The 25572-nt window shown below is 42.2% G+C and overlaps 2 protein-coding genes across 2 annotated transcripts; one reads left to right on the top strand and one right to left on the bottom strand.

Annotated features, from left to right (window-relative positions):
* Positions 1-1457: 1457 nt before the first annotated feature.
* Positions 1458-13437, top strand: SPATA9 (spermatogenesis associated 9). Its single transcript, XM_074953780.1, has 5 exons — positions 1458-1518; positions 1652-1740; positions 9881-10108; positions 10800-10895; positions 13189-13437. The coding sequence occupies exons 1-5, from the start codon at positions 1458-1460 to the stop codon at positions 13435-13437; spliced, it is 723 nt and encodes a 240-aa protein (XP_074809881.1).
* Positions 13438-20512: 7075 nt separating this feature from the next.
* RFESD (Rieske Fe-S domain containing) lies at positions 20513-24696 on the bottom strand. Its single transcript, XM_074952874.1, has 4 exons — positions 23792-24696; positions 21889-22069; positions 21755-21789; positions 20513-20974 (listed from the first exon to the last, which is right to left on the bottom strand). The coding sequence occupies exons 1-4, from the start codon at positions 24122-24124 to the stop codon at positions 20705-20707; spliced, it is 819 nt and encodes a 272-aa protein (XP_074808975.1). The 5' UTR covers positions 24125-24696; the 3' UTR covers positions 20513-20704.
* Between the last annotated feature and the right edge of the window lie 876 nt (positions 24697-25572).

Here is a 25572-nt window from a genome sequence, read left to right as displayed (position 1 = left end):
GTCACATATCTACATGGATGTATGTCATACTACTTGTCAGATTTTGCTAGTGACCTATGCATCGCTGCCGAAGGACAGTCTGACTTTCATCTGGCCACCTTATAACCAAATGAGTCTCAGTCCCACTCTGCATCCTGAAGAACTGGAATAGTGGATAGACCTGCTGAACGTAAGAAAATGGATACTCTTCTTGGTCCCCTCCCCAATGACACTGGGCACAGACACATCAGGGACAGGCTGGTGTGCCCCACTTGAATCACTTGCAAATGCAAGGTTCTTGGTCTCAGGACAATCTAAAACATCATATGAACATCTTGGAACTGAAGGCCATAGCATGGTGTTCCTTCCTTCCTCCAAGCCACCCAAACTGCAGACTTTGATGCACAACACCTCAGTGATACCCTATAGTGCAAATCTGAATTAATAAATAATATATATTCTGCAATACTTCAAGGAAAATGGGTGAAATTCTCAACCCCCCATTTTCTCAGTAAATGGGGCTTTATATGGGGCCAGTAGGAACACTACTCTCCTCACTAATAGTGGCAAGGCACCAGCCATCCTGGCATCTGGTCCAAAGGCATCACTATTGTTGTGGTCTTGCTGAACATTACCTCTCAGTATTAAACACAGGGGTTTATAAACTATACTAATTAAAGACAGCTGACAAATACCCCTAGTTCAGAAATGTGGCAATGTTTTGTTTCTGGTCTCTTTATGTTGGCAACCAATGGAGCCATATGAAGAATCACGTGAATTAAACATATATTTTTGGCACGTTTGAGGGCTCCATTGGTAGTGGCCAACATTAGTATGTTGACACTTGGGTATTTCCTTGTCTTAGAGAGAAGAGCAGAAGGAACTAGAAGCAGCTGGAGCCTATTAGTTTCCCAGGAGCCAACCTGGTGCATATAATAAGAAAAGGAATAATAAATCACTGGCTGACTGATGGAAAGGCTCATAGCTATACTGAGAGAAACAGTCTAATGCAAAGGACAAAAACTATGAGTTCTCTTGTTGCTTAAAACTTAAGGAACGGAATAAGGGACTTTTGTTTGTTTACCTTGAACCTGAAGACAAAGGCAATCAGAGACGTATTTTGTTTAGCCCCAAGCCCATGGATTTAGGATACCAGAAGAGCAAGATGTAAAAACAGTGTATCCTTGTGCACAACTTAGAAGAAATGTGATCATTTACATGGCAACTTGTGAAAAGTACGGATGATTTTTTTCCTGATAGGATCATACCTTGGGCACCACACATCTGCAGAGCATCAGAAGCTAAGTGGGTACCTAAGAGATCCACTGTGCTGTCATAAAGGCTCCCTGCCTGGATATGGTGATGTTCATGGGGGGGGGGGGGCATGGTGTGCTCATTTGTGATCTGAGAGTCCATCTGAGTTAGTCTTGTGAGGTAACTGGACTTAGGACTCAGGGGAACTCACCCTAGGACACAAGATGCCCATCAAACCAATTGGGTGGATATGTGGGCAGGTGTTAAAGAGATTTTCTGGACAAGGTACATAATCCTGGTTGTGATCCATTTAAACCCATAAACCTTCCTTGTCCTACCTATTTGTACATGGTACCACCACTTTGTTTAATTAATTAGGTTTTTAATTGAATCTTTAATTGCTTCTTTTTTACCTCAGCTTACCTAATTCAGAGAGCAGTTGTGGAAATTATAGATGAGATTAAGGATGAATTTCCAACGATAATTGGATTGCAACAGTCAAACCAGGTAAAGGTACTGAATTATTGTATTTCATTGCCATAGAAGTTCTGATAAAGGATTTTCCCCTTCTTGTTTAAAAATATTATGAATGTGTTTTATCTATCATTATTTAATAAGACATGCTCTGCTGAGGTTGATATTTTGTCATTAGTTATTGGAGCAGGGACTGGAACCTGGGTCTGCCAGGTGGGTGCTCTAATCTCTGGACTGTAGAGTTATGTCTCACTCTTTCTCTGGTGGGGCTTCTCCACTTCCATTTTGTGCTGGGCCCAATCTGGAAAGTGGTCTCTGAATTGGACATTGTAGGTGAGACAGGCAGGGGAATGGCCTGAGCTGCTTTATGGCCTCAGGATTTAGATGGCTCCATACATACCCACTGGCAAAAATGTAGGGGAATTTATCAGCAGAAATGTAGATGCCTAGGTAATTTGTGGGTCAGGTGACAGCTGAGTGGAGGTTGTGAGAATCCTAACTTGAGAATCTTAAAACTGCCTCAAGTGGCAGTTAGATGCCCAAAATGTTTGTGGATGCAGCCTGCTGTCCTCCATTCCTCATCTATGGAATGGAGATTAAAATTCCCCTATTTCACAGAGATGTTCTGAAGGTAAAATCCATTAAGGCTTGTGAGGTGCTCAGACTCTCTATTGTGATAGACCCTCAGCTCCTTCTACACTTCCAATTCCACTGACACTGGCAAATCAGACTGTGAAGCAGGACATCAATTCCAATCCCTCTCATGTAGAAATAAAATTGGGAGAAGAAGGCCTGTAATAAATTATTGCCTGAAACACCCCAACATCTACTTCCTGTGTTCCTGGTCTCTGGCTGCGGAGCATCTTTGGCAAAAATGCCGTGACTAGGCTGACTTCTAACACTGCAAATTCATTTTCTTCTTCAGTTCTGGCATCTTCCTAGCTAAACAACTCCACTTAACCAATTTAATTGAATCTCATGTCCACAATCCCAACCACCTCTGACCACTCCTCAAACCCTCTCCTCCTCCAGCCTCCACTTCTCCCTGCACAAGTTCTTGCCAATTTCTTCCATGAGAAAATTGACAAAATGCAATATGATCTTCCACCTCTTTTTCTACAACTCTCGCTTCCTCCTCCCTGTCACAGACACAGGAGTTTCTCATCTGTTCTCCTCCTCTAAGCCTTCCTTTTGCCCCAGTGACCCCATCCCATCTGATTTCCCTCAGATTTCCCTCATACCCGCTCTCATTCCTTCCCTTACTCTTCTTGACCTCTTGTGTGCCTCTGGCTCCGTTGACTGGGATGAGGGCAGTCTAGCTTAGTGGTCAGAGCAGGAATCAGGAACCAAGGACTAGGGGCAGAGCCAGAGTCAGTAGTGGGAAGCCAGGGCCAAAGATCAAACCAAGGTCAGGAACTGAAGCAAGCAGGGTAACAGGCAAGGAGGGGTTGAAGGCAGAGGCAGGACAGGAATAAGGTAACAGGAGCAATCACAGTGGTGGGCATGAACGTTGAGCAGCCAGCAAGCTGCTGCTTCTACCCCCTCCAGCCAATCAGGTGGTGTAGCCAATCAGACAGCTGTTGTAGGCCAAATGTACTGAGGAGGCTGCCTGGAGACTAGCTCTGCAGCAGGTCGTGATTCCTGACACTCTTTCCCCTCACGATACAAGCATGCTTTAGTCTTTCCCATCTTAAAAAAAATCCATCCTTGATCCAACATGCCTTTCCAGTTAGTGCCGCATCCTCCCTTTCACCTCTAAGCTCATTGAACATGCTGTTTACATTTGCTGTCTAGAGTCCTCCCTTCCAGTTCCATCCTAGACCCTCTCCAACTAGCTTCTATCCTTTGCGCTTAACTGAAACTTACTAATGCTCTTGAAATCTTGTCCTTCTGTGACTGTCCTTTCCTGATTCTCCTCCTAACTAATTGTTCTTTAGTGTGTCCTTTGGAAGATCCTCCTCATTTCCTCTCCAACTTTCTGTAGGGGCTCCACAGGGATCTGTTTTTCATCCCTTTCTTTTCTCCCTCCACACTCATCTCTGAAATCTCATCCATAAATACAAATTAAACTACCATTTCTATGCTGATGACTCACAGATCTACCTCTCTACTCCAAGCCTGTCCCATTCTGTCTAAACTAAAACCATGGCCTGCCTCTCTGATTGGCTAAAATCCACAACGCAATATCAGTGCAAGTTCAGCATGGCTGAAACAGAGTTCTTAATCTTTTCCACTATGTTATCTTAAACTCAGACCTGTTTTTTCATCTTCACATCCAGGCTATATCTAAATCTTGCTGTTTCTTTCCATACAACAACTCTTGAGATTTCCTGTCCATTTACACAGCTACAACTCTTGTCCAAGGTTTCATCTCCCATCTCAATTACTGCAACATCCTTCTCACTAGCCTCGATGAAGTAAATCTCTCCCTGCTCGTATCTATGTAGAATGCTGATGCAAAGATCAATTTCCTTGCCCATTGCTTTGACCACATCACCTCGCTCTCTTTGAATTGCACCACTAGCTCCATCTTCTCTATTGCATCAAATATAAACAACTTATTTTCACTTTCAAGGCCCTTTACAATGTATCACCACCCATCCTACCCATCATCCATTCACGATCAAAATGTCAGCTCCGACTTCTGATCAGGTCATGAGGCCAGCCTCCATCACCCACTCATTAATAACATGAACACCTTTGTACTTTCTCCCATGCTGCCCCTCACACCTGGGAGATGCTCCCCATAAATATCCACAAAACTAACTCATTATCCTCCTTAAAATTCTCCTTTTCCATTATACCTATTAAAAAAAACTTGACAACGGTTAGGCTGCTGGCATGCAGAGACCACTGACAATCATGCTGACAAGTATCATCTCATTGTTTCCTTGCACTTCCCCATCTAACTCTCTGTGTCCATCTGTTGTCTCTTGTCTTATACTTGGATTGTAAGCTCTTTGGAACAGGGTCTGTCTTTTTGGTCTGTGTTTGTGCAGCACCTAGCACAATGGGATTCTGGTCCATGACTGGGGCTCCTAAGTTCTACAATAATACAAAATAATAATAGGAATAACACAGCAATGTCTATTGAATGTTATAATTTGTATTGCAGTAGTACCCAAAGGCCTCAGTTAGGATTGGGATCCTGCTGTGCTAAGTGGTGACCCAAAGAGCTTAAAATATGATAGGCAACAAATGCCTTTTTCTATTGCCATTTAGGACTTGATCCTGCTCCTGCTGATGTCAGTGGGTGTTTTGCTATTTTAATAGGCTTGGGATCAGCCTTAAATGAACAAGAAGATATTTATTATTTCACCTCTTATTGACATTGGCATCAATAATCCCCACTTTCTATTAGGGGACTAATATGACCGAAAGAGTGGCCACAAATGCCCCCTCCCACCTAATTATACTACTGCAAAGCTCCCATTTGGGGAGTTTAGCTTGAGTAAAGATTGCCACTGACTCAGGTGGGAACAGCACTACTAAACCTGTTTGTGGACACTGATAAAATGTAATTTACACTTCTTCCTTGACAACATGAGCTAAAGTGTGTGTGGATGCATATACCATACATAATGGATATGGTGACATTTAGTCATTAGGTGCTAAGGGCATTGTGATACATATAAGAACAGCCATATTGGGTCAGACTAATGGTCCAACTAGCCTAGTGTCCTGTCTTCTGACAGTGGCCAGAGACAGATGCTTCAGAGGGAATGAACATCACAGGGCAATTTATCAAGTGATCCATCCCATGTGGTCCAGGCCCAGTTTCTGGCAGTTGGAGGTTTAAGGACACCCAGAGCATGGGGTTGAGTCCCTGACCATCTGGGTGAACAGCTATTGATAGACCTGCCTTCCATGAACATATCTAGTTCTTTTTTGAACCCTGTTATACTTTTGGACTTCACAACATCCCATGGAAATGAGTTCCACAGGTTCACTATGTACTGTGTGAAGAAGGATTTCCTTTTGTTTGTTTTAAACTTGCTGCCTATTAATTTCATTGGGGACCCCTAGTTTTTGTGTTACATGAAGAGCTAAATAACACTTCCCTATTCCATTTCTCCATGCCATTCATGATTTTATAGACCTCTATCATCTCTTTTCATTGTCTCTTTTCTAAAATGAACAGTCCAAGTCTTTTTAACCTCGCCTCAGATGGAAGTTGTTCCATACCCTCAATTGTTTTTGTTGCCCTTCTCTGTACTTTTTCCAATTCTAATATCTCTTTTTGAGATGGGCAACCAAAACTGCACAAAGTGGGCATACCATGGATTTATATAGTGGCATGATATTATTTTTTTGTCTTTTTTTTTAATCTATTCCTCTCCTAATATTCTGTTTAGCTTTTTTGACTTTTGCTGTACAGTGAGTGGATGTTTTCAGAGAACTATCCACAATGATCTCTTTCTTGAGTGGTAACAGCTAATTTAGACCCCATCATTTTGTACATATAGTTGGGATTATGTTTTCCAATGTGCATTACCTTGCACTTATCAACACTGAATTTCATCTGCCATTTTCTCACCCAGTCACCCAGATTCGTGAGATCCTTTTGTAATGCTTTGCAGTCAGCTTTGAACTAACTATCTTGAGTAATTTTGCATCATCTGCCACCTTACTGTTCATCCTTTTTTTCCAGATCACTTATGAATATGTTGAACAGCACAGATACCAGTACAGATTGGGGGACCCCACTATTTACCTCCCTCCATTGTGAAAACTCGCCATTTATTCCTACCATTTGTTTCCTATCTTTCAACCAGTTACTGATCTATGAGAGGACCTTCCCTCTTATCCTATGACTGCTTAGTTTGCTCAGAAACCTTTGTTGAGGGACCTTGTCAAAGGCTTGCTGAAAGTCCAAGCACACTATATCGAGTGGATCATGCTTGTCCAAATGCTTGTTGACGCTATCAGATCATTCTAATATACTGGTGAGGCATGATTTCCCTTTAAAAATGCTGTGTTGACTCTTCCTTAACATATCATGTTTATCTATGTGTCTGATAATTTTGTTCTTTACTACAGTGTCAATCAATTTGCCTGGTACTGAAGTTAGGCTTACTGGTCTGTAAGTGCCAGGATTGTACTTGGAGCCTTTAAAAAAAATATAAGTTACATTAGCTACCCTCCAGTTATCTTATACAGAAGGTGATTTAAGTGACAGGTTACATACCTTAGTTAGTTCTGTAATTTCATATTTGAGTTCCTTCAGAACTCTTGGGTGACAACCACCTGGTCCTAGTGACTTATTACTGTTTATCAATTTGTTCCAAAACCTCCTCTACTGACACCTCAATCTGGGACAGTTCCTCAGATTTGTCACATAAGAAGATCAGCACAGGTGTCGGGATCTCCCCCATAGCCTCTGCAGTGAAGACTGATACAAAGAATTCATTTAGCTTCTCTGCAGCAGCCCCATCTTCCTTAAGTGCTCCTTTAGCATCTCGGCCATCCTGGGGCCCCATTGACTGTTTGACAGGCTTCCAGCTTCTGATATACTTTAAAAAAATTGCAGTTAGTTTTTTTTGACCTTAGCTAGTTCTTCAAATTTTTTTTGCCCTGCCTTTTACACTTGACAGAGTTTAAGCTTCTTTCTATTTTCCTCACTAGGATTTTACTTCCAATTTTAAAGGAATTTTTTTTGGGGGGGGGGGGGGAGGGCTCTAACAGCCTCTCTTACTCTGCTGTTTAGTCACGGTAGCACGGTCCTCTTACAGTTTTTAAAATGATTATTTAGGGCATACATTTCATTTGAGCCTCTGTTATGATGTTTTTAAAAAGTCTCCATGCAGTTTGCCAGCATTTCACTCTTGTGACTGTTCCTTTTAATTTCCATTTAACTAGCCTCCTCACTTTTGTGCAGTTCCCTTTTTTTAAATTAAATGCGACTGTAGTGGGTTTATTTGCATTCTCTCCCCCCCCCCCATTATGTTAAATTTAATTACATTATGGTTGCAATTATATTCACCTCTTGAATTAGATCCTGTGTTCCATTTCAATGCACATTCCTTCCTAAATGTTTTGAGAACCTTATGTAGTTTTATTTTTTTATATTTATCACATATAATAATAGTAATAGCCAATGGTACAAAACATTTAAGACAGATCCTCATCTGGTGTAAATTGTCATAGCTCCATTTATTTCAACAACTATGGCACTTTACATCTGAGAATCTACCCTGCATTTTTTTTCAAGCAGCATTGCATAGGGTTTAGTTACAGGACTCCCACTGATGATTTTTTTTTTTTTAATGGAAGTTGCACTTCTGACCAATATCAGATAAAATACAGGTCACTGCAGAGTGCACAGAAACACGTCTTAGTTCCCTACATGTGTAAGATACAATTTCTCCCATTTAGTGCAGTCACTGAAATTCATCACCCTCACTGAGCACAATCTGAGTGGTTAGAATTGTGGAGGGAAGACTGCTATGGAGTGCTCATACTTAGATCTTTCTCATACCGTCATCCTGTGGCCAGGCTATTATGCCAGTGTATGGACAGGAAGAATGACTGCTGCTACATTGTAGCTACTTGGATCATTGTATCCCTCTAATTACAGATCATGTGGTCCATTATAGAGCCGACACAGAGCTCCCCTATAGAGTGTGAAGGAGAGGGTTCAGAGAACCCTCCGCAATCTCTCTGACCAGAGTACAATCACCATGGGGCAGAAATAGTGCTAAGGGCCTTGTGCTGCTTCCCCCACCATCACCACCACATTAGGGTAAATTTCACACTAATCAATTGATTGGGTTTTCTTTAACATTTGGTTGAATCCCATTGGGCTGTAGGATATAAGGTCAGGTTTCTAAGAGAAGCAAGGATGAAAGATTTTTGTAAGGCTTTGTTACTTGTAGTATGCTAATGCCCAAAGGCTCCAATCAGTACTGGGCCCCCTTGATCTTTAAATCAATATTTGAGGACGTCAGTAACTCAGCCAGAGGTTATGGGCCTATTACAGAAGTGGGAGGGTGAGCTTCTGTGGCCTGAAAAGCACAGGAAGTCCAACTAAAAAATCATGATGATGCCTTCTGGTCTTAAAGTCTGAGACTCTATGATAATTTGTACTATTACTAAAAACTGGCAAGCTAAGTGTCCTGGAAGAAGTGGGTGAAGAGGAGGAAAGGAGGGATTTGAAGGGGAGAGTAGAGGCTTTATTTTTCAGCTCAGGAATGACATTCCATGCATAAGTGGCATCATGGAAGAAAGATGTTTGTGGGAGAAGTGGACTCAGGCAAGGCTGGCATTGTCAGAGCAGGGGGCAAGGGAAAATGCATTCAGAGATGAGCAGATGAGAAGAACATATTTTAAAATGTTTACAAATATTGAAGTAGAATATGCCTCTATCTTAAGCATTTCGAATATGCCCATCATTGTATTACCAGGTGGCAATGTTGTAACTAAAATCAATAGGTAAATCACCAACAATAAACCATCTTTTGGCCCATATCAAGTGTAATCTCAGTTTAATCGGATACATCCTCTATTAGGCTCTTTATGTTCTGAGCTGATAGACTCTCTCAGCTAGAACACCTGCATCTCCAAATTTATATATTTAGGTTTGCTTTTGATGCTGAGTCTGATGGAAAATATGGTGAGCTCTGCAAGATGACAGAGCCTCCTGGGAGGTGCTGACACCATCAACATCCACAGAAGTAAAGTACTTCTCAAATTCAGATGATAGCTGCACTTTCCTGTTTGCTAAGCCACTGTAGGGGTGGGAATACTGCAAAGGTCATACACCTATTACAGGAGAAGGGTAGTCTTGTGTCCACTGGCCAAACAGGAGCTACAAAAGATTTTTCTTCTAGATGCTAACTGTGCTATATAAATGCATGTTGTTTCCCAAGACATTAAAAGTGTAAAACATTCTGGTACTTTATATATGAACACGGGGCAGGATTATATCTTCCTATGTGTTTATAAAGTGTCTTGGATGTTGCCACAATTCAAGTAATTATACGTGTTCATTAGTTGTAGAGTTAAATGAAGAATGATAACTGAGCTTTTAATAAAATCGCTTGTATCTCTGCATAGCCTCAGTATCAAAGGATTACCTTTGGAATAGCCTTTCACTCTCCATAAAGTCATGATATTCTAAGAAATTCATTTTAGAATCATATGCCATATTATTTCTCAAACACTTCCCTTTCAGGAAATTGTTCCCATTCTACAAGCATCCAGATCAGTTGCGGCAAGTGCATTCTCTTCATCTCCTGGAGTAAGAGTTATTAATGAGCTAAACAGAATATCAACATCTTCAAAATCTGTTGCCAAAGTCTTGCAGCCACAAATTGTTCAACATTTTGCAGAGTTAAATACTATGTCTCATCGTCTTCTGAAAAATGTAAACATACCAAAGCAGCCTCTCTATAAAAATCAGGTATGGGAGCATTAGTTCAAATGCTTATTATTTAGGACCTATTCTGACGTTTTTTACCTGCAATGTATATCAGGTTTTCAAACTACTTACAATTAAAAGTTCTGTTCCACAGCTCATTCAAGTTACTGTGTGCAAAACTGGAATCTTTACCATCTTTATCTCATTTTTCCCCTATGAATACTTTCACCTCTATTACATAGTAATTCATACGGGCACAAATCCTGAAACCATTGGTTTGTCCTCATTCAGTTAACATGCTGGGCCAAAACAGTAGGCATTTTGCCTGAATAAGGACTGTATACAAACAGATCCCGATTGCACCCAATATCTGCAAGTGGAGAAGCCCCTGCATAGGCGGTTCTCCTCCTTCCACATGGAAAGAGACTTTAGCCAGCTCTGCAGCAGCATTAACTCTCCTCCTCCATCACTACTTTCTCCTATAAGCTACAGAAGGCCTGCTGAGTCAGAAGAATAGGCAGGCTGGTAGAAGGGCTGTAGTGGATGCCACCCCTTTATGCTTGTGATTCCTGTATGTCCCAGTGACCCACACAGATGACAAAATGAATGTAAATATAGACATTTCAGAAGTGGACATAGATATAGGGAACTGCTATTAAAACATTGTCCTATTGAGCAGCATTGATATTTTGGCAGCAAAAAAATTTGTTTTAAAAAATTATTTTTCTTTCAGGGTAGAACATTTTCCCTGTTCGATGTGATCTCCTATCCAGCAAAGACTGCTCTCACCAGCATAATGTGTGCTTCCTATGCAGCACTAATTTATGTGGTAAGTATACGCTTCTTAGTTTTGCACCTGATTCTGCCACCCTTACCCACAGTGAGTAGTGCCTTACTCCATATATGAAACCAATAGGACTATGTGCAGCATCAGGTACTATTCAGTGGGTAAAGGGGACAGAATCAGGCATTTTTTGATCAATTCAGTTCCTTAATATTCATGCTATAGTAATATAGCCATCAGAATAAGATTTAAATGCTGTCATCAACAATAAGAAAAGAAGTACTTGTGGCACCTTAGAGACTAACAAATTTGAGCATAAGCTTTCGTGAGCTACAGCTTATGCTCAAATAAATTTATTAGTCTCTAAGGTGCCACAAGTACTCCTTTTCTTTTTGCGAACTAACACGGCTGCTACTCTGAAACCTGTCATCAACAATAAGCATTTCAGTTTTCTCTCTGCTCTTTTCATACAGGTAGCTGCATGACAGGCGCAATGAAATGGTTATTTTTACTCAAGTTGCATTTGAGTGTGCTTTGTACATGTTTAGGCAGCCTTGCAAACTTGGTCCCAAACCAAGGCATAAAAATCTACTCCCCTGTCTTCCGCTATATTGATTGATAATGGAAACTAATGATATTTACTCACTTATTTAAAAAATTAAAAGAACCCAAAAACCCAACTACTTACCCTAGATAAGTGGGACGCTATTATTTTTCAATGCTGCATTAAATTGTCTCATGAATTTGTGGCTAATGATTCGCTGATTCTTTACTCAAGATTATTTGCCCCTCTGAGCCATCCCCTCTAACCTGTCTCATAGACTTTAAGGCCAGAAAGACCCATCATGATAATCTAGTCTGACCTCCTGCACATGACAGGCCACAGAACCTCCTCATTCACCCACTCCTGTCACAACCTCTGAGTTACTAAGCTACTCAAATGTTCATTTAAAGACTTAATTACACAGAACCCATCATTTACTCTAGTTCAAATCAGCAAATGACCCATGTTTCATGCTGCAGAGGAAGGTGAAAAAACCCCAGGACCTCGGTCACATTTCCCAACTCAAACATGGCAATCAGTTAGATGCATGGAGTGAAAAATACTGTAGGCAGGTATAAATATACAGCACATGAAAAGATGGGAGTTGCCTTACCAAGGGGTGAGGGGGTCAGTGCTAATGAGGCCAATTCAATCAGGCTGGCTATGGCCCATTCCCAACAGTGGACAAGAAGGTGTGAGTGTCAACAGAAGGAAAATTACTTTTTGTAGTGACCCAGCCACTCCCAGTCTTTATTCAGGCTTCATTTGGTGTCAAATTTGCAAATTAATTCCAGCTCTGCAGTTTCTCGTTGAAGTCTCTTTTTGAAGGGTTTTTTTCTAGAAGAATGGCCGCTTTTAAGTCTGTTATTGCGGGTCCAAGAAGATTGAAATGTTCTCCTACTGGTTTTTGAAGGTTACAATTCTTGATGTCTGATTTGTGACCATTTATTCTTTTGTGTAGAGACTGTCCGGTTTGGCCAATGTACATGGCAGAGGGGCATTGCTGGCACGTGATGGCATGTTTCCCATTGGTAGACGTGCAGGTGAACAATCCCCTGATGGTGTGGCTGATGTGGTTAGGTCCTATGATGGTGTCCCTTGAATAGATATGCAGACGGACTTGGCAACAGGGTTTGTTCCAGGGATTGGTTCCTGGGTTAGTGTTTCTGTTGTGTGGTGGGTAGCTGTTGGTGAGTATTTGCTTCAGGTTGGGGGGTTGACTGTAAGCAAGGATTGGCCTGTCTCCCAAGGTCTGTGAGAGTGAGGGATCGTCCTCCAGGATAGGTTGTAGATCCTTGATGATGTGCTGGAGGGGTTTTAGTTGTTGTAAGTATTTACAGTAATACTTTCTATAGGAGAAATTTGTAATAGTAGTAACTGTTCGTTTAAATATTTGATAGACATAATGGCATTGACCCTGTGAGCAAATTCACTTAGCTACAACTGTACAAAGTGTGTGGCTGCTGTGGTGATGTATAAAAGCTTGATCCTATGAAGTGCTAAACATAGTAGCCCTGATCCAACAGCACTTAGGCCTCTGCATAATTTTAAGCACATATATAGTCTTACTGAATTTGCTGGGACTATTCATATGCTTAACTGTATTAGACTGTGGCCAAAGTGGTCAGCACCTTGAAGCACTGAGTCCTTTATTACTAAGATATTGGTATGTATTAAAAAACTTCAAAATAAAGGGTACTTCTTGTTGTTCATTTCAAATGTCATACAGACAGTAACATACAACTCCAAGTTATGGTTTTCTTCAACTAAACTATATATCTTTATTGTATGTAGGCAGTCTCTATAAACACAGTATTAGGGAAAATAAAAAACATTGTTGAAGAAGAAAAGGCCTCAAGAGAAAACACTAAGAATGAGGAAGAAAAAGATGTATTCGCCAAATATGAAGATTTAGCAAGTTACGCTGTGCCCTCTCCAGAGAAGCAAGTCTTTTCTGAATTTCCTGTTGATTCAACTAAGAGCAGCATTCACATCCTACATTCTGCACTGGATCAAGATACAGTACTTAGTAGTGGTAACTGAAGCTCAAACAGGTTTGTGAGCTTTTTGTTAGTGCATTAAATGTGAAAAGAAAGACACAATATACACAGAATTTACATTCTCTATTTGTTAATAAAATAATTCATACAAAAACTTAATATCTTCAGAGTACCTTGACTAGTGAAAGGAAAAAAAAGTCTACCTAGGTATGGCTGAGGGCCTTACTATGAATGTTTTTAGTGCCATGTTCTATAGGATGTAAATTTCTCACTGACACAAACTGTTTAAATTTCATTGATTATGCAAGTTAAAAAAATCCCATGTTTTTAAGTGTAGAGTCTAGTGGGTTCCTTTTATACCAAATTCCACAAATCTGGCCCATGTCTAATTGCATTTTTCTAGCAGATGGTCACTGACTATATTGGATTAATGTATACTTTGTTTCCTTTACTGCGGTTCAGCCCGCCAAGGTTGTTTCTCTCTGATTTTTCCCTTTACCCAGACTTTTCTCATCTCCTGTCTTGATTCACTGGACTAGGATGTTTGACTTCACAAAATGTTATGAAGTTTAAAAATAACCATATCCAATCATGTCAGAACTATGAAAAGAGATCATCTTTGTGTTTTACCCAAAGCATTAACAGAATACTCTCCTCTGTGTCCCATTGTTGTTGAGAGGCCACACACTCATATGCTTCATTTTTAAATCTCTTTACAACTTCAGAAGCCAGATTTTAATGAAGTGAGGCCCAAGGTCCACAAGCACCACCTTAATCCATCGGTGATCTTCCTGATAACACCATCCTGGCCACTATGGATGTAGAAGCCCTCTACACCAACATTCCACACAAAGATGGACTACAAGCCGTCAAGAACACTATCCCCGATAATGTCACGGCTAACCTGGTGGCTGAACTTTGTGACTTTGTCCTTACCCATAACTATTTTACATTTGGGGACAATGTATACCCTCAGATCAGCGGCACTGCTATGGGTACCCGCATGGCCCCACAGTATGCCAACATTTTTATGGCTGATTTAGAACAATGCTTCCTCAGCTCTCGTCCCCTAACGCCCCTACTCTACTTGCGCTATATTGATGACATCTTCATCATCTGGACCCATGGAAAAGAAGCCCTTGAGGAATTCCACCATGATTTCAACAATTTCCATCCCACCATCAACCTCAGCCTGGTCCAGTCCACACAAGAGATCCACTTCCTGGACACTACAGTGCTAATAAACAATGGTCACATAAACCCCACCCTATACCGGAAACCTACTGACCGCTATTCCTACCTACATGCCTCCAGCTTTCACCCTGACCACATCACACGATCCATCGTCTACAGCCAAGCTCTGCGATACAACTGCATTTGCTCCAACCCCTCAGGCAGAGACAAACACCTACAAGATCTCTATCAAGCATTCTTACAACTACAATACCCACCTGCGGAAGTGAAGAAACAGATTGATAGAGCCAGAAGAGTACCCAGAAGTCACCTACTACAGGACAGGCCTAAAAAGAAAATAACAGAACGCCACTAGCCGTCACCTTCAGCCCCCAACTAAAACCCCTCCAACGCATTATTAAGGATCTACAACCTATCCTGAAGGATGACCCAACACTCTCACAAATCTTGGGAGACAGCCCAGTCCTTGCCTGTAGACAGCCCCCCAACCTGAAGCAAATACTCACCAGCAACCACACAACAGAACCACTAACCCAGGAACCTATCCTTGCAACAAAGCCCGTTGCCAACTGTGCCCACATATCTATTCAGGGGACACTATCACAGGGCCTAATACCATCAGCCACACTATCAGAGGCTCGTTCACCTGCACATCCACCAATGTGATATATGCCATCATGTGCCAGCAATGCCCCTCTGCCATGTACATTGGTCAAACTGGACAGTCTCTACGTAAAAGAATAAATGGACACAAATCAGATGTCAAGAATTATAACATTCATAAACCAGTCGGAGAACACTTCAATCTCTCTGGTCACGCAATCACAGACATGAAGTTTGCTATCTTACAACAAAAAAAACTTCAAATCCAGACTCCAGCGAGAAACTGCTGAATTGGAATTCATTTGCAAATTGGATACTATTAATTTAGGCTTAAATAGAGACTGGGAGTGGCTAAGTCATTATGCAAGGTAGCCTATTTCCCCTTGTTTTTTCCTACACCCCCCCCCCCCCCAGACGTTCTGGTTAAACTTGGATTTATGCTGGAAATGGCCCACCTTGATTGTCATGCACATTGTGGGGAGAGTGGTCAGTTTGGATGAGTTATTACCAGCAGGAGAGTGAGTTTGTGTGTGTGGTTTTTGGAGGGGGGTGAGAGAACCTGGATTTGTGCTGGAAATGGCCCACCTTGATTTTCATGCACGTAAGGAGAGTGGTCACTTTGGATAGGCTATTACCAGCAGGAGAGTGAGTTTGGGGGGGGGGGGGGAGGGTGAGAAAACCTGGATTTGTGCTGGAAATGGCCCAACTTGATGATCACCTTAGATAAGCTATTACCAGCAGGAGAGTGGGGTGGGAGGAGGTATTGTTTCATGGTCTCTGTGTATATAATGTCTTCTGCAGTTTCCACAGTATGCATCCGATGAAGTGAGCTGTAGCTCACGAAAGCTTATGCTCAAATAAATTGGTTAGTCTCTAAGGTGCCACAAGTACTCTTTTTTTCGCCTTAATCTAGCATTTAAACACACCCCATTACTCCTTAGTCCATGCAAATACACGATGTACACGTACAGCTCTACTTTTGTATTGTCATAAATATAAAGGGAAGGGTAAACCCCTTTAAAATCCCTCCTGGCCAGAGGAAATCTCCTCTCACCTGTAAAGGGTTAAGAAGCTAAAGGTAACCTCGCTGGCACCTGACCAAAATGACCAATGAGGAGACAAGATACTTTCAAAAGCTGGGAGGAGGGAGAGAAACAAAGGGTATGTGTGTCTGTCTATATTTTGTCTTTGCCGGGGATAGACCAGGAATGAAGCCTTAGAACTTTTAGTAAGTAATCTAACTAGGTACGTGTTAGATTATGATTTCTTTAAATGGCTGAGAAAAGAATTGTGCTGAATAGAATAACTATTTCTGTGTATCTTTTTTGTAACTTAAGGTTTTTGCCTAGAGGGGTTCTCTGTGTTTTGAATCTAATTACCCTGTAAGGTATCTACCATCCTGACTTTACAGGGGGGATTTTTTTTTTATTTCTATTTACTTCTATTTCTATTAAAAGTCTTTTTGTAAGAAACCTGAATGCTTTTTCATTGTTCTCAGATCCAAGGGTCTGGGTCTGTAGTCACCTAGGCAAATTGGTGAGGCTTTTTACCAAACCTTGTCCAGGAAGTGGGGTGCAAGGTTTTGGGAAGTATTTTGGGGGGAAAGACGTGTCCAAACAGCTCTTCCCCAGTAACCAGTATTTGTTTGGTGGTGGTAGCGGCCAATCCAAGGACAAAAGGGTGGAATATTTTGTACCTTGGGGAAGTTTTGACCTAAGCTGGTAAAGATAAGCTTAGGAGGTTTTTCATGCAGGTCCCCACATCTGTACCCTAGAGTTCAGAGTGGGGGAGGAACCTTGACATGTATAAACAGATCTACCCATCTGATGGGTTACCCCCCACTGATGAACAGAGGTACCCACCTGTTTCCCCTTACACTGTCCTGCTGAGCCAGGCCCTCAAGCCTCCTTCAGCATACACCCAGGTAGGGACACACCCAGCTTCAGAAAGACGGGAGACACTGAAATCAGCTCTGCATGGGAAGGCTTCACTAAAGAAATGCCCAGCACTCAAGTGCACATCCCCCCTGGAGTGTAAACCCAAAATTATACTGTCTTGCACTGTACAGAGAACTGTACAGTAGCATAAGCTCATGAAATTCACTCCCCTTCCTCAATATGGAGGAAGATGTGCACAGCTTTCCCCCCCCCCAGCTCCCAGTTATAAGTTCCACAAACTGGTTTCAGAGAAAACAAAAAGTTTATTAACTACAAAAGATATCACTTAAAACCTAAGGGATCGCAAACAGATCAAAGCAGATTACCAAGCAAATAAAACAAAAAACACAATATAAGCTTAAGATACCAAAAAAAAGAAACTGGTTACAAGTAGTAGTTTCTCACCCTAAATATTGTTTTGGGCAGATTGCAGAGGTTCTTGAAGGCAAGCTGCTCTTGCTTGCAGCTTGAAACTCCAGGCATTACTCTCACAGGCCACACATCTTTCCAGCCTGGGCTCAGTCCTTCTCCCCACCCACCTTTGTCTTTTCCTGCACTCATCGTGGGTGGGGATTCAATGAAGAATGAATGCTGATTAATCCTCCCCAGCCTTAAATAGATTTTACATATGGCAGGAATCCTTTGTTTTCCAGTGTGGTTCCCACCACCACCCTCCGTGGAAAAATACTGGTATTCTACCATTGAGTCTAGTACCAGGTGACAATCACGTGACCCTGCAGTGTCAAAGCAGCCATGAGTCAGAGGTTGTTTGTAGCATCCCAGGAAAGCTTCTGAGGAAGGTGGGAGATTAGTATCTTCAAAGACCTATTGTTCTCCCTAATGGTCCACTGACTGGTCCCCAGCTAGCCAGCCAGACTGGTTGCATTCTGTCTGGTGGGCATTCCCCAAGGGCAAACACTTTTGTAGTACAGATGTATTCAATGGAGTCAATATTCCTAACTTTAGATACAAAAATGATACATGCATACAAATAGGATAATCAGATTCAATAATTGTAACTTTTCCAACAATATTTCACATGCCTTATCTTGCAAAAATTCTATAATATTATAACAATAGCTTATGAAAAATATGGGGTGTAGTGTCACACCATCCTTCAACAGATTCAACTATACCACTTAAAACAAAGATGGCCCAGTTCTCTGATTAGATCAGCACCTGGATGAGGAATAGTTGGTTGAAGCAGACGCTGAGCAAGAAAAAGAATATGTTGGTGGGCAAAGAAAAGCACTATGAAGAATTTACAGGAATGAGGCAAATACCTTCCTCTGACTGAAGGTATATGTTCCTAATTGATGAAGTCACTCTGTAGTTTATGAATGTTCCTGGATTCCTCAATGATGCTAAGCTTTTGCATAACACAAAACATGAGTTATGCTTTCTACCAGCTCCAGTTGCCTATGAGATTCCATATCATCCTGGCAGACAGACAATGACCTGCCCTCAGTTATTCACACCTTTGCCAGCTCCTATCTGGACCACCATAATGCAATATACCTGGACCTGAAGCCTTCAATGCTTAGGAAACTCCACTAGTACCAAATGTTGCAGCACATCTCAACAACATTGGCTACTATAAGCACATCAGCCTTGTGCTCCACTCTCTACATTGACTTCACCCAGAATATTGAATCAAGTTCAAGGTCTTGAATGGCCTGATCCCATAGTATCTGAAAGATCTCCTAAAGTTCTGGGATAAGTACTGTGCTTGACAACTCTGATCCTCAAGCACAATGGGGCTTTCTACCATATGAGCAAAGCTCATCTGTCCAAGAGGCACAGGTTTCTCGGGGACTAGTCTGAGACTGTGGAATGAACTGCCCCAGTGCCTCTATCACAAACTTTGCCACTTTCTGCTCCAAGTTCTAGATACACGCTTCTTTGAACTGCCTTATCCAAGATACCTTCTGTCAAGGTTCCTTCCCCACTCTGAACTCTAGGGTACAGATGTGAGGACCTGCATGAAAGACCCCCTAAGCTTATTCTTACCAGCTTAGGTTAAAAACTTCCCCAAGGTACAAACTTTGCCTTGTCCTTGAACAGTATGCTGCCACCACCAAGCGTTTTAAACAAAGAACAGGGAAAGAGACCACCTGGAGACGTCTTCCCACAAAATATCCCCGCAAGCCCTACACCCCCTTTCCTGGGGAAGGCTTGATAATAATCCTCACCAATTGGCACAGGTGAACACAGACCCAAACCCTTGGATCTAAGAACAATGAAAAATCCATCAGGTTCTTAAAAGAAGAATTTTAATTAAAGAAAACGTAAAAGAATCACCTTTGTAAAATCAGGATAGTAAATACCTTACAGGGTAATCAGATTCAAAATACAGAGAATCCCTCTAGGCAAAACCTTAAGTTATAAAAAGACACAAAGGCAGGAATGTACATTCCCTCCAGCGCAGCTTATTTTACCAGCCATTAAACAAAAGAAAATTTAACACATTTTCTAGCTAGATTACTTACTAATTTAATTTAACAGGAGTTGGAAGGCTTGCATTTCTGATCTGTTCCTGGCAAAAGCATCACACAGACAGAACCCTTTGTTCCACCCTCTCCAGATTTGAAAGTATCTTGTCCCGTCATTGGTCATTTTGGGTCAGGTGCCAGCGAGGTTACCTTAGCTTCTTAACCCTTTACAGGTGAAAGGGTTTTGCCTCTGGCCAGGAGGGATTTTATGGCACTGTATACAGAAAGGTGGTTACCCTTCCCTTTACATTTACGACACCCTCTGATAAGTGTTTACATTTTTAAAATAGTCCAAAACCAAAATTCTACACTACACATCCAATTTTCCTCCAGAGGAAAGGATGACAGAGAACTCACATGTGTCATGTTGGTTAACTGATTATTGGAATGTGCTCAGGCACTACCATGATGAAGGAGACATAAGTACTTATTTAGAACAGAACTGGGGTAATTGCACACACAAAAGTAACCATGCAAAAGCACATTACAACACACAAATGCTTTGTACATCACTTTATGAAACTCTGGTCCTATGTGTTAAGAAGATAAAATAATAGGTTTTTCTCCTGACCTGCAAATATAATATTTTTTTTAAAAATCTCCCAATTACATTGAAATTAATATAGTTCTAAACTATTTAATGTATACAAAAAATTGTATCCTTCAACGGATATTTACCACAACATTTCAAGATGTTTTTATAAACTAATTAAATGCAATAGTATAATAATCCTCCTCCTAAAGGTTAAAAGATTTAAACTATAGCAATGGAAGATTTAACACTTCAAATATTACAAACTAGTCTAATGTACACACATTAAACTTGTATTTTATTAAAGACAAATATAAAACTGCACTGGCACAATGCTAACTCATTCTAAAGAGGGTCTTGAACTTTTGTTTATGATCTTACTCATTTCTACATTACTTAATGCTTTAATAGCAATAAGATTAACACTGGTATTTCATTATATTAACATCTAGAAAAAATCTGCATATCATCCTGATATACTGATGATGCCTTGTACACACACACGCTGATATTTTGCATTATGGCCACTGATTTTGAAGTTCAGGATGTGCATTATTTTTTCATATCAGAACTTCCAGTCTTTTTGTACTTATCAGCATAGTAATCAGAGTCACAGCTGATAGATAAATCGGAAGGAGTCACATAAACACTTCCATTGTCTACAGTAACCTTGTGAGTTCTTTGCTTTATTCCTTTTGATCGCCATTTTGGTGTTGCTGATGGTTCTGTAGGGTTTACTGCTTGATATAATCCTTCTCCTGTTGCCAAAGTAATTTTATACTTATGCCAAGGGCAAATAATGCAGGGCTGTCCATTGATATCCTGGGGAAAAAAATTAGGACAACCCACAAATCTTACTCTTCTCTATGAAATATCTCTAGACCAACACACAGCTTTGTGGACTAATTTTAATGCCCTGTACTGCCATGGCAGGAACACCAGGTTCTGTTTTTAAAATTAGCAACTGGAATACCAAATCAGATTACTGATCCAGCTAGCATAGCCTGTTTGCAACAGTGACCACTGTCAGAAGATTCAGAGGAAAACCCATAATGCCCCTAACTAGCAATACTTTATCATAATGGGATGTGTGTGTATAGATGACAGGGATTCTTTCAGACTCCAGATAATAAAGATAATAGCCATTTTTTATTTTCAACAGTGTGACTGGAGATGCTTTTACTTACTCACATTTTGACATACACCACATCTCTCTATGATGTGCAAACACAAAGCATGCTGTCAGTGTTTTATAAAGTAAGTGCCTCTAGTAAGTGCCTAATAATAAATGATTATTAAACTATTTGTCTCAAAAGTACCTGAACTTGGCCTCCTGTCCCTCAAGCCAGCAGGGAGTTGAGAGCATTGTGGACATTGAAAAATTAAGGACTGTTAAAGATAGTGGTCCATTATAGAGAGAGAGGGCCAAATTTTGCTTTCAGCTATACCAGTGTAAATCCAAAGTAACCCCACTGATTCCAGTAGAATTACTGCAGTGTTACTAAGAACATTATTTAGCCCAAAGTGAGAGAATATAAAATTGGTATTAAAATGTAAAAAGATTCTGAATAATTGTGTGTGTTATTTTAGAATGTTACATACCTCTATCTCTCCAAGATGTAAAGGACCTCCTGCATCTGAAACATAGTGGAATATGGAATTAGAGTCAACACTCACACTAGCTTACTTTAAAATTGTTACATAAACACCAAGATGATGAGTGCAAACAATCTTACGGTAACAGTAACGGTCCATGGCATAAAATTTCCCTTCATGGTAGAAAACGACAACTTCTCTGTCATGGACGCTAGCTGTTATTCTTTTGGACTGTTTTATGTCTTCTTCCTTACCAGCATATACAGGAGCATCAGCCTTTACTTTATCAGGTGTTTCAACTGAGCTGTGCAAATCCATGTCCTTTAGTTAAAAATAGTAAAAAGCCACTTTATAAAACAATTAAAGTTTAGGGTTTCTAAACAAGGACACTTTGGATACCAAGTCATTCATAAAGATATTTAACCAAAATATCATAAGCAAAAGTTTTGGTGAAAATATATCTGTATTATATTAATAAAACATCCCTGCTTCATAACAACGTATTGCCAGTCTGTTAGATAAAAGAACAAATGTCATGGTACCTATTAAAGTTCATTACTAGACTGAGGGCTTGGGTAACAGCAACACTGCAGTTGGGGCAAAATGAGACTTAGATTCTAAACCTCTTTTCATTCATTTATGCCAATCTCCAAAAAAACTCCATATAAACAAAAACAAATGTGCTAAAACTACTTTTTAGATCATGTCCAGGTTGGGGATATACACGGATTTAAAAAAATAAAAGGGTTAAAGTTTACATGCAAAAGAAAAACAAAGTTAAAAAAAAGTCTTTGTATGTACAGAGAAGAATGGGCACAAGGGAGGGTAGAGGGGAGTAACCAAAGTGGGACAGAATCAAGCTCTAAATGGGATAAAAGCAATGTAGCTCCTCAGCAACACATCAAGTCACATCAGTACCTTAGATCCATACTAGAGCATGACAGAGATGAAGAATGGATGAAGAAATGAAGTTGCAAAGTAATGAGAGCAGCACCAATTCCCTCTATAGCTCCATCACATCCAGGCCTCCTCTATGTATCAGCTCTGATAAGTGCTTCTTTACTGAAAAAGGCTTTCTCAAAGACAGTGGAACCGGTCTGAACAGCAAAAAAAGGCAGGCTTTGTGTGGGACACAGCATGGCTGAAGTGAACTTTGCAAGAACTGAAAAGAGGAAGGCTGTGGCTGGGCTGATAACAGAAGATGAGAGTTGTTTGCTTCTTTACTCCTTATAATTATCTCATAGCTGCTTTCTCCAGAAGGCATCGTGGAGTCACACTCATTTAAAACAGCATTTAGAAGGTTTTTTATAACATTCCTATGTTAATTCACGCATGGCAAACAAATAATTCTAAACCAAATATGCATGTCACAGCCCCTGCAGGCTGGTGTAAACACCATGGTACTTTCCAGGCTACTTAAAAGCTGATTATGCATAAATCAAATAGCAGTACGGCTCCTTCAGGCAGCCCCATCCATTTCTGTTTCAGCTCATGCCATGTTTCTATTTCTAGCTAAGATTTTATCGTAATTATTAGTCACAGGAATATATTATCCTGAGAATTACTCACTTCTTTCACAGCTTGCTTTGTAAATAAGCATAGTACAAAATATTCTGAAGACTGTGAACTGTAAACTCCTGATCTCTAATATCACTGATTCAGTATGTAACCTTAAGCAAGTCACAGAGGCCAAAATTTTCAAATACAGTGCCTACAATTAGGCACTCTCATCCTCACGAAGGTGCCTAAATATAAGTGACCTGATTCTGCATGATGATCAGCACCCAAAACTCCCACCAAGATTGATGGGCGTTTTAGCTGCTCAACACCTCTGACAATCAGGCCACATGTATTTGGTTGCCTAAATGTAGGCATGCACCCAAGTTTGACTCAGACTTAAAAAGGCTTCGGCTCAGCCTCTGACTTTGCTGGCATGTTTTGGCACCCACATTTAATAGTTGGGACAAGTGCGAACATTTAAACATTAAATGTCACTTTGAGGCACAATCAGGCTGATATGTAAATACTAGCATATGTGCTTACAATTAACTGCAGGACCAAAACTGTCCCAACAAACGGCAGGTCCTCCAGAGAAAGCCCTTGAGACTGACCATTTGAATCTGAGTATAAGTCTGTTAAGAAGCACTGTGGCCGAGGAAGGGTTTCTAGCACTGAGGGAGAGAGCCAAGGGCTTCTTGCCAAGGGCAAACTATAATTAGACCCTTTTTTCAGCCCACTAATGGCGACTCTCAGCTGGGAGCTGGTGGTGAGCATGGGAAGAACTGGCTGGAAGTGGATATTCTGGCTCTGACAGATGGGAGGAGGCAGGCTCCTTGCCCACTGGGAGCAGCAGAGAGGGGGGATTCCACGTCGCATGACAGAAACCTAATGAAAACTCCACTCCAGCCTTCCTCTGGTATCCTTCCTCCTCATCCTCTCTGTGCCTGACTGGAGCGCTTCCTAGCCCCCGCCAGGAGCAGCAGCTCTCTCCTCAAAACACTCAGCTACCAGTTAACCCCCAGCCACTGAAGTGCTACGGAAAGAGGAGTGGCCGAGCCAGCTTCCCCCTCCACCAGCCGCTGTGGGCGCTCTAGATTTCTGGCCGCTCCTCGGGGCAGGCCCGCGCCCTCAAGTTTCCATCCAGCATCTCCTGCCGCGCAGCCCTGCCAAGCCGAGGGGAGCATGGCCCCAACCCCACCCCGGCTCCCACCGCCTGAGCAGAGAACAGGGAGCGCCATCGCCCGGGCCCCCATGCTCGGTGCGAGCAGCAGGCTCAAGGGCTAAGCGCGGGCGGGAGCTCTCTGGGTCTGGCCGGCGGAGGGGACACAACGGTGCCGGTACAACTGGGGCCTCGCGCGAAGCGGAAGCACCCAGGGAGAGCCCGCTCCGTCAGTTCCCCAGCCGGGCTCGGCCCACGGTTCGCAGCCGCGACGGGGCTCACGAGCCCCACATTCAACAGCCGTTGGTGTTCGCGCCTGGCGCGAGCCCCGCAGCTGACAGAGCGGACAGAGTCTGGACCGGGCGGAGGAGTGAGGAATCACGCGCACAACCTAGGGCACTGACTGATCATGACGGCAGCGCCGCCTCAGCGGGCTCTGGAGCCCAGCCGTCACTACCCTGCAGACAGCCCCTCTTCCAATGTGCGTCACGCACAGCCGGGCCGCGAGGCATCGCTGCGCCGCCGCAGCCAGCCTCAGGGCCCACCGCCTCGGGAGACTACAACTTCCGGCAACCGCCGCGCTCGAGCACAGACCATAACTCCCGGCAAGCATCGCGACCGTTCAGACTCTGATAGGTCGCATAACAGAACACGCGCCAAGCGTTCTCCGCCACTAGAACCGGCCTCTACGCACCCATGTAAGGGTCCGGCAGCGGCGAGACACGCTTCCACCACAGAGGGGCCGCGAAGTAACACGTGACCAGAGACCTACCAGGCTATTGGAGCCCTGAGCGCCACGTGACACGTGACGAGCGCATATCCTGCGTGACTCGCGGGAATCCCGGCGATGGAGCTAGTCTCTATTGCCCCCTAGCGGGGAGGCTCAGTACTGCGCGCTGAACGCTGTGGGGACTGGCACGGCAGGGAGATGTGAAGGTCGCATTTGGCCAGTGGGGCGGGGAAGCATAGTACGCGCGGCCCTTGCTGGCGCTGCTCGCTCGCAAAACGTTTGGGATGAAAGAGCAGAAATTCAGAGGGGGAGACTTCTGCCATCCAGAAGCCCGTGGGGAAGCGTCATTATCCATGTCTGTTCAGCCGGTAGCAGACATGTTGAGCCCCTCCCCTTACTTTCAGCAGTGACAGACTTGTCCTAAGGGGCTGGGTT

The sequence above is a fragment of the Natator depressus genome, chromosome 5 (genome assembly GCF_965152275.1).
Source record: "Natator depressus isolate rNatDep1 chromosome 5, rNatDep2.hap1, whole genome shotgun sequence".
NCBI classification, from domain to species: domain Eukaryota; kingdom Metazoa; phylum Chordata; order Testudines; family Cheloniidae; genus Natator; species Natator depressus.
Note: the sequence above shows the minus strand (reverse complement) of the source record. Positions and strands in the feature narration are given on the sequence as shown.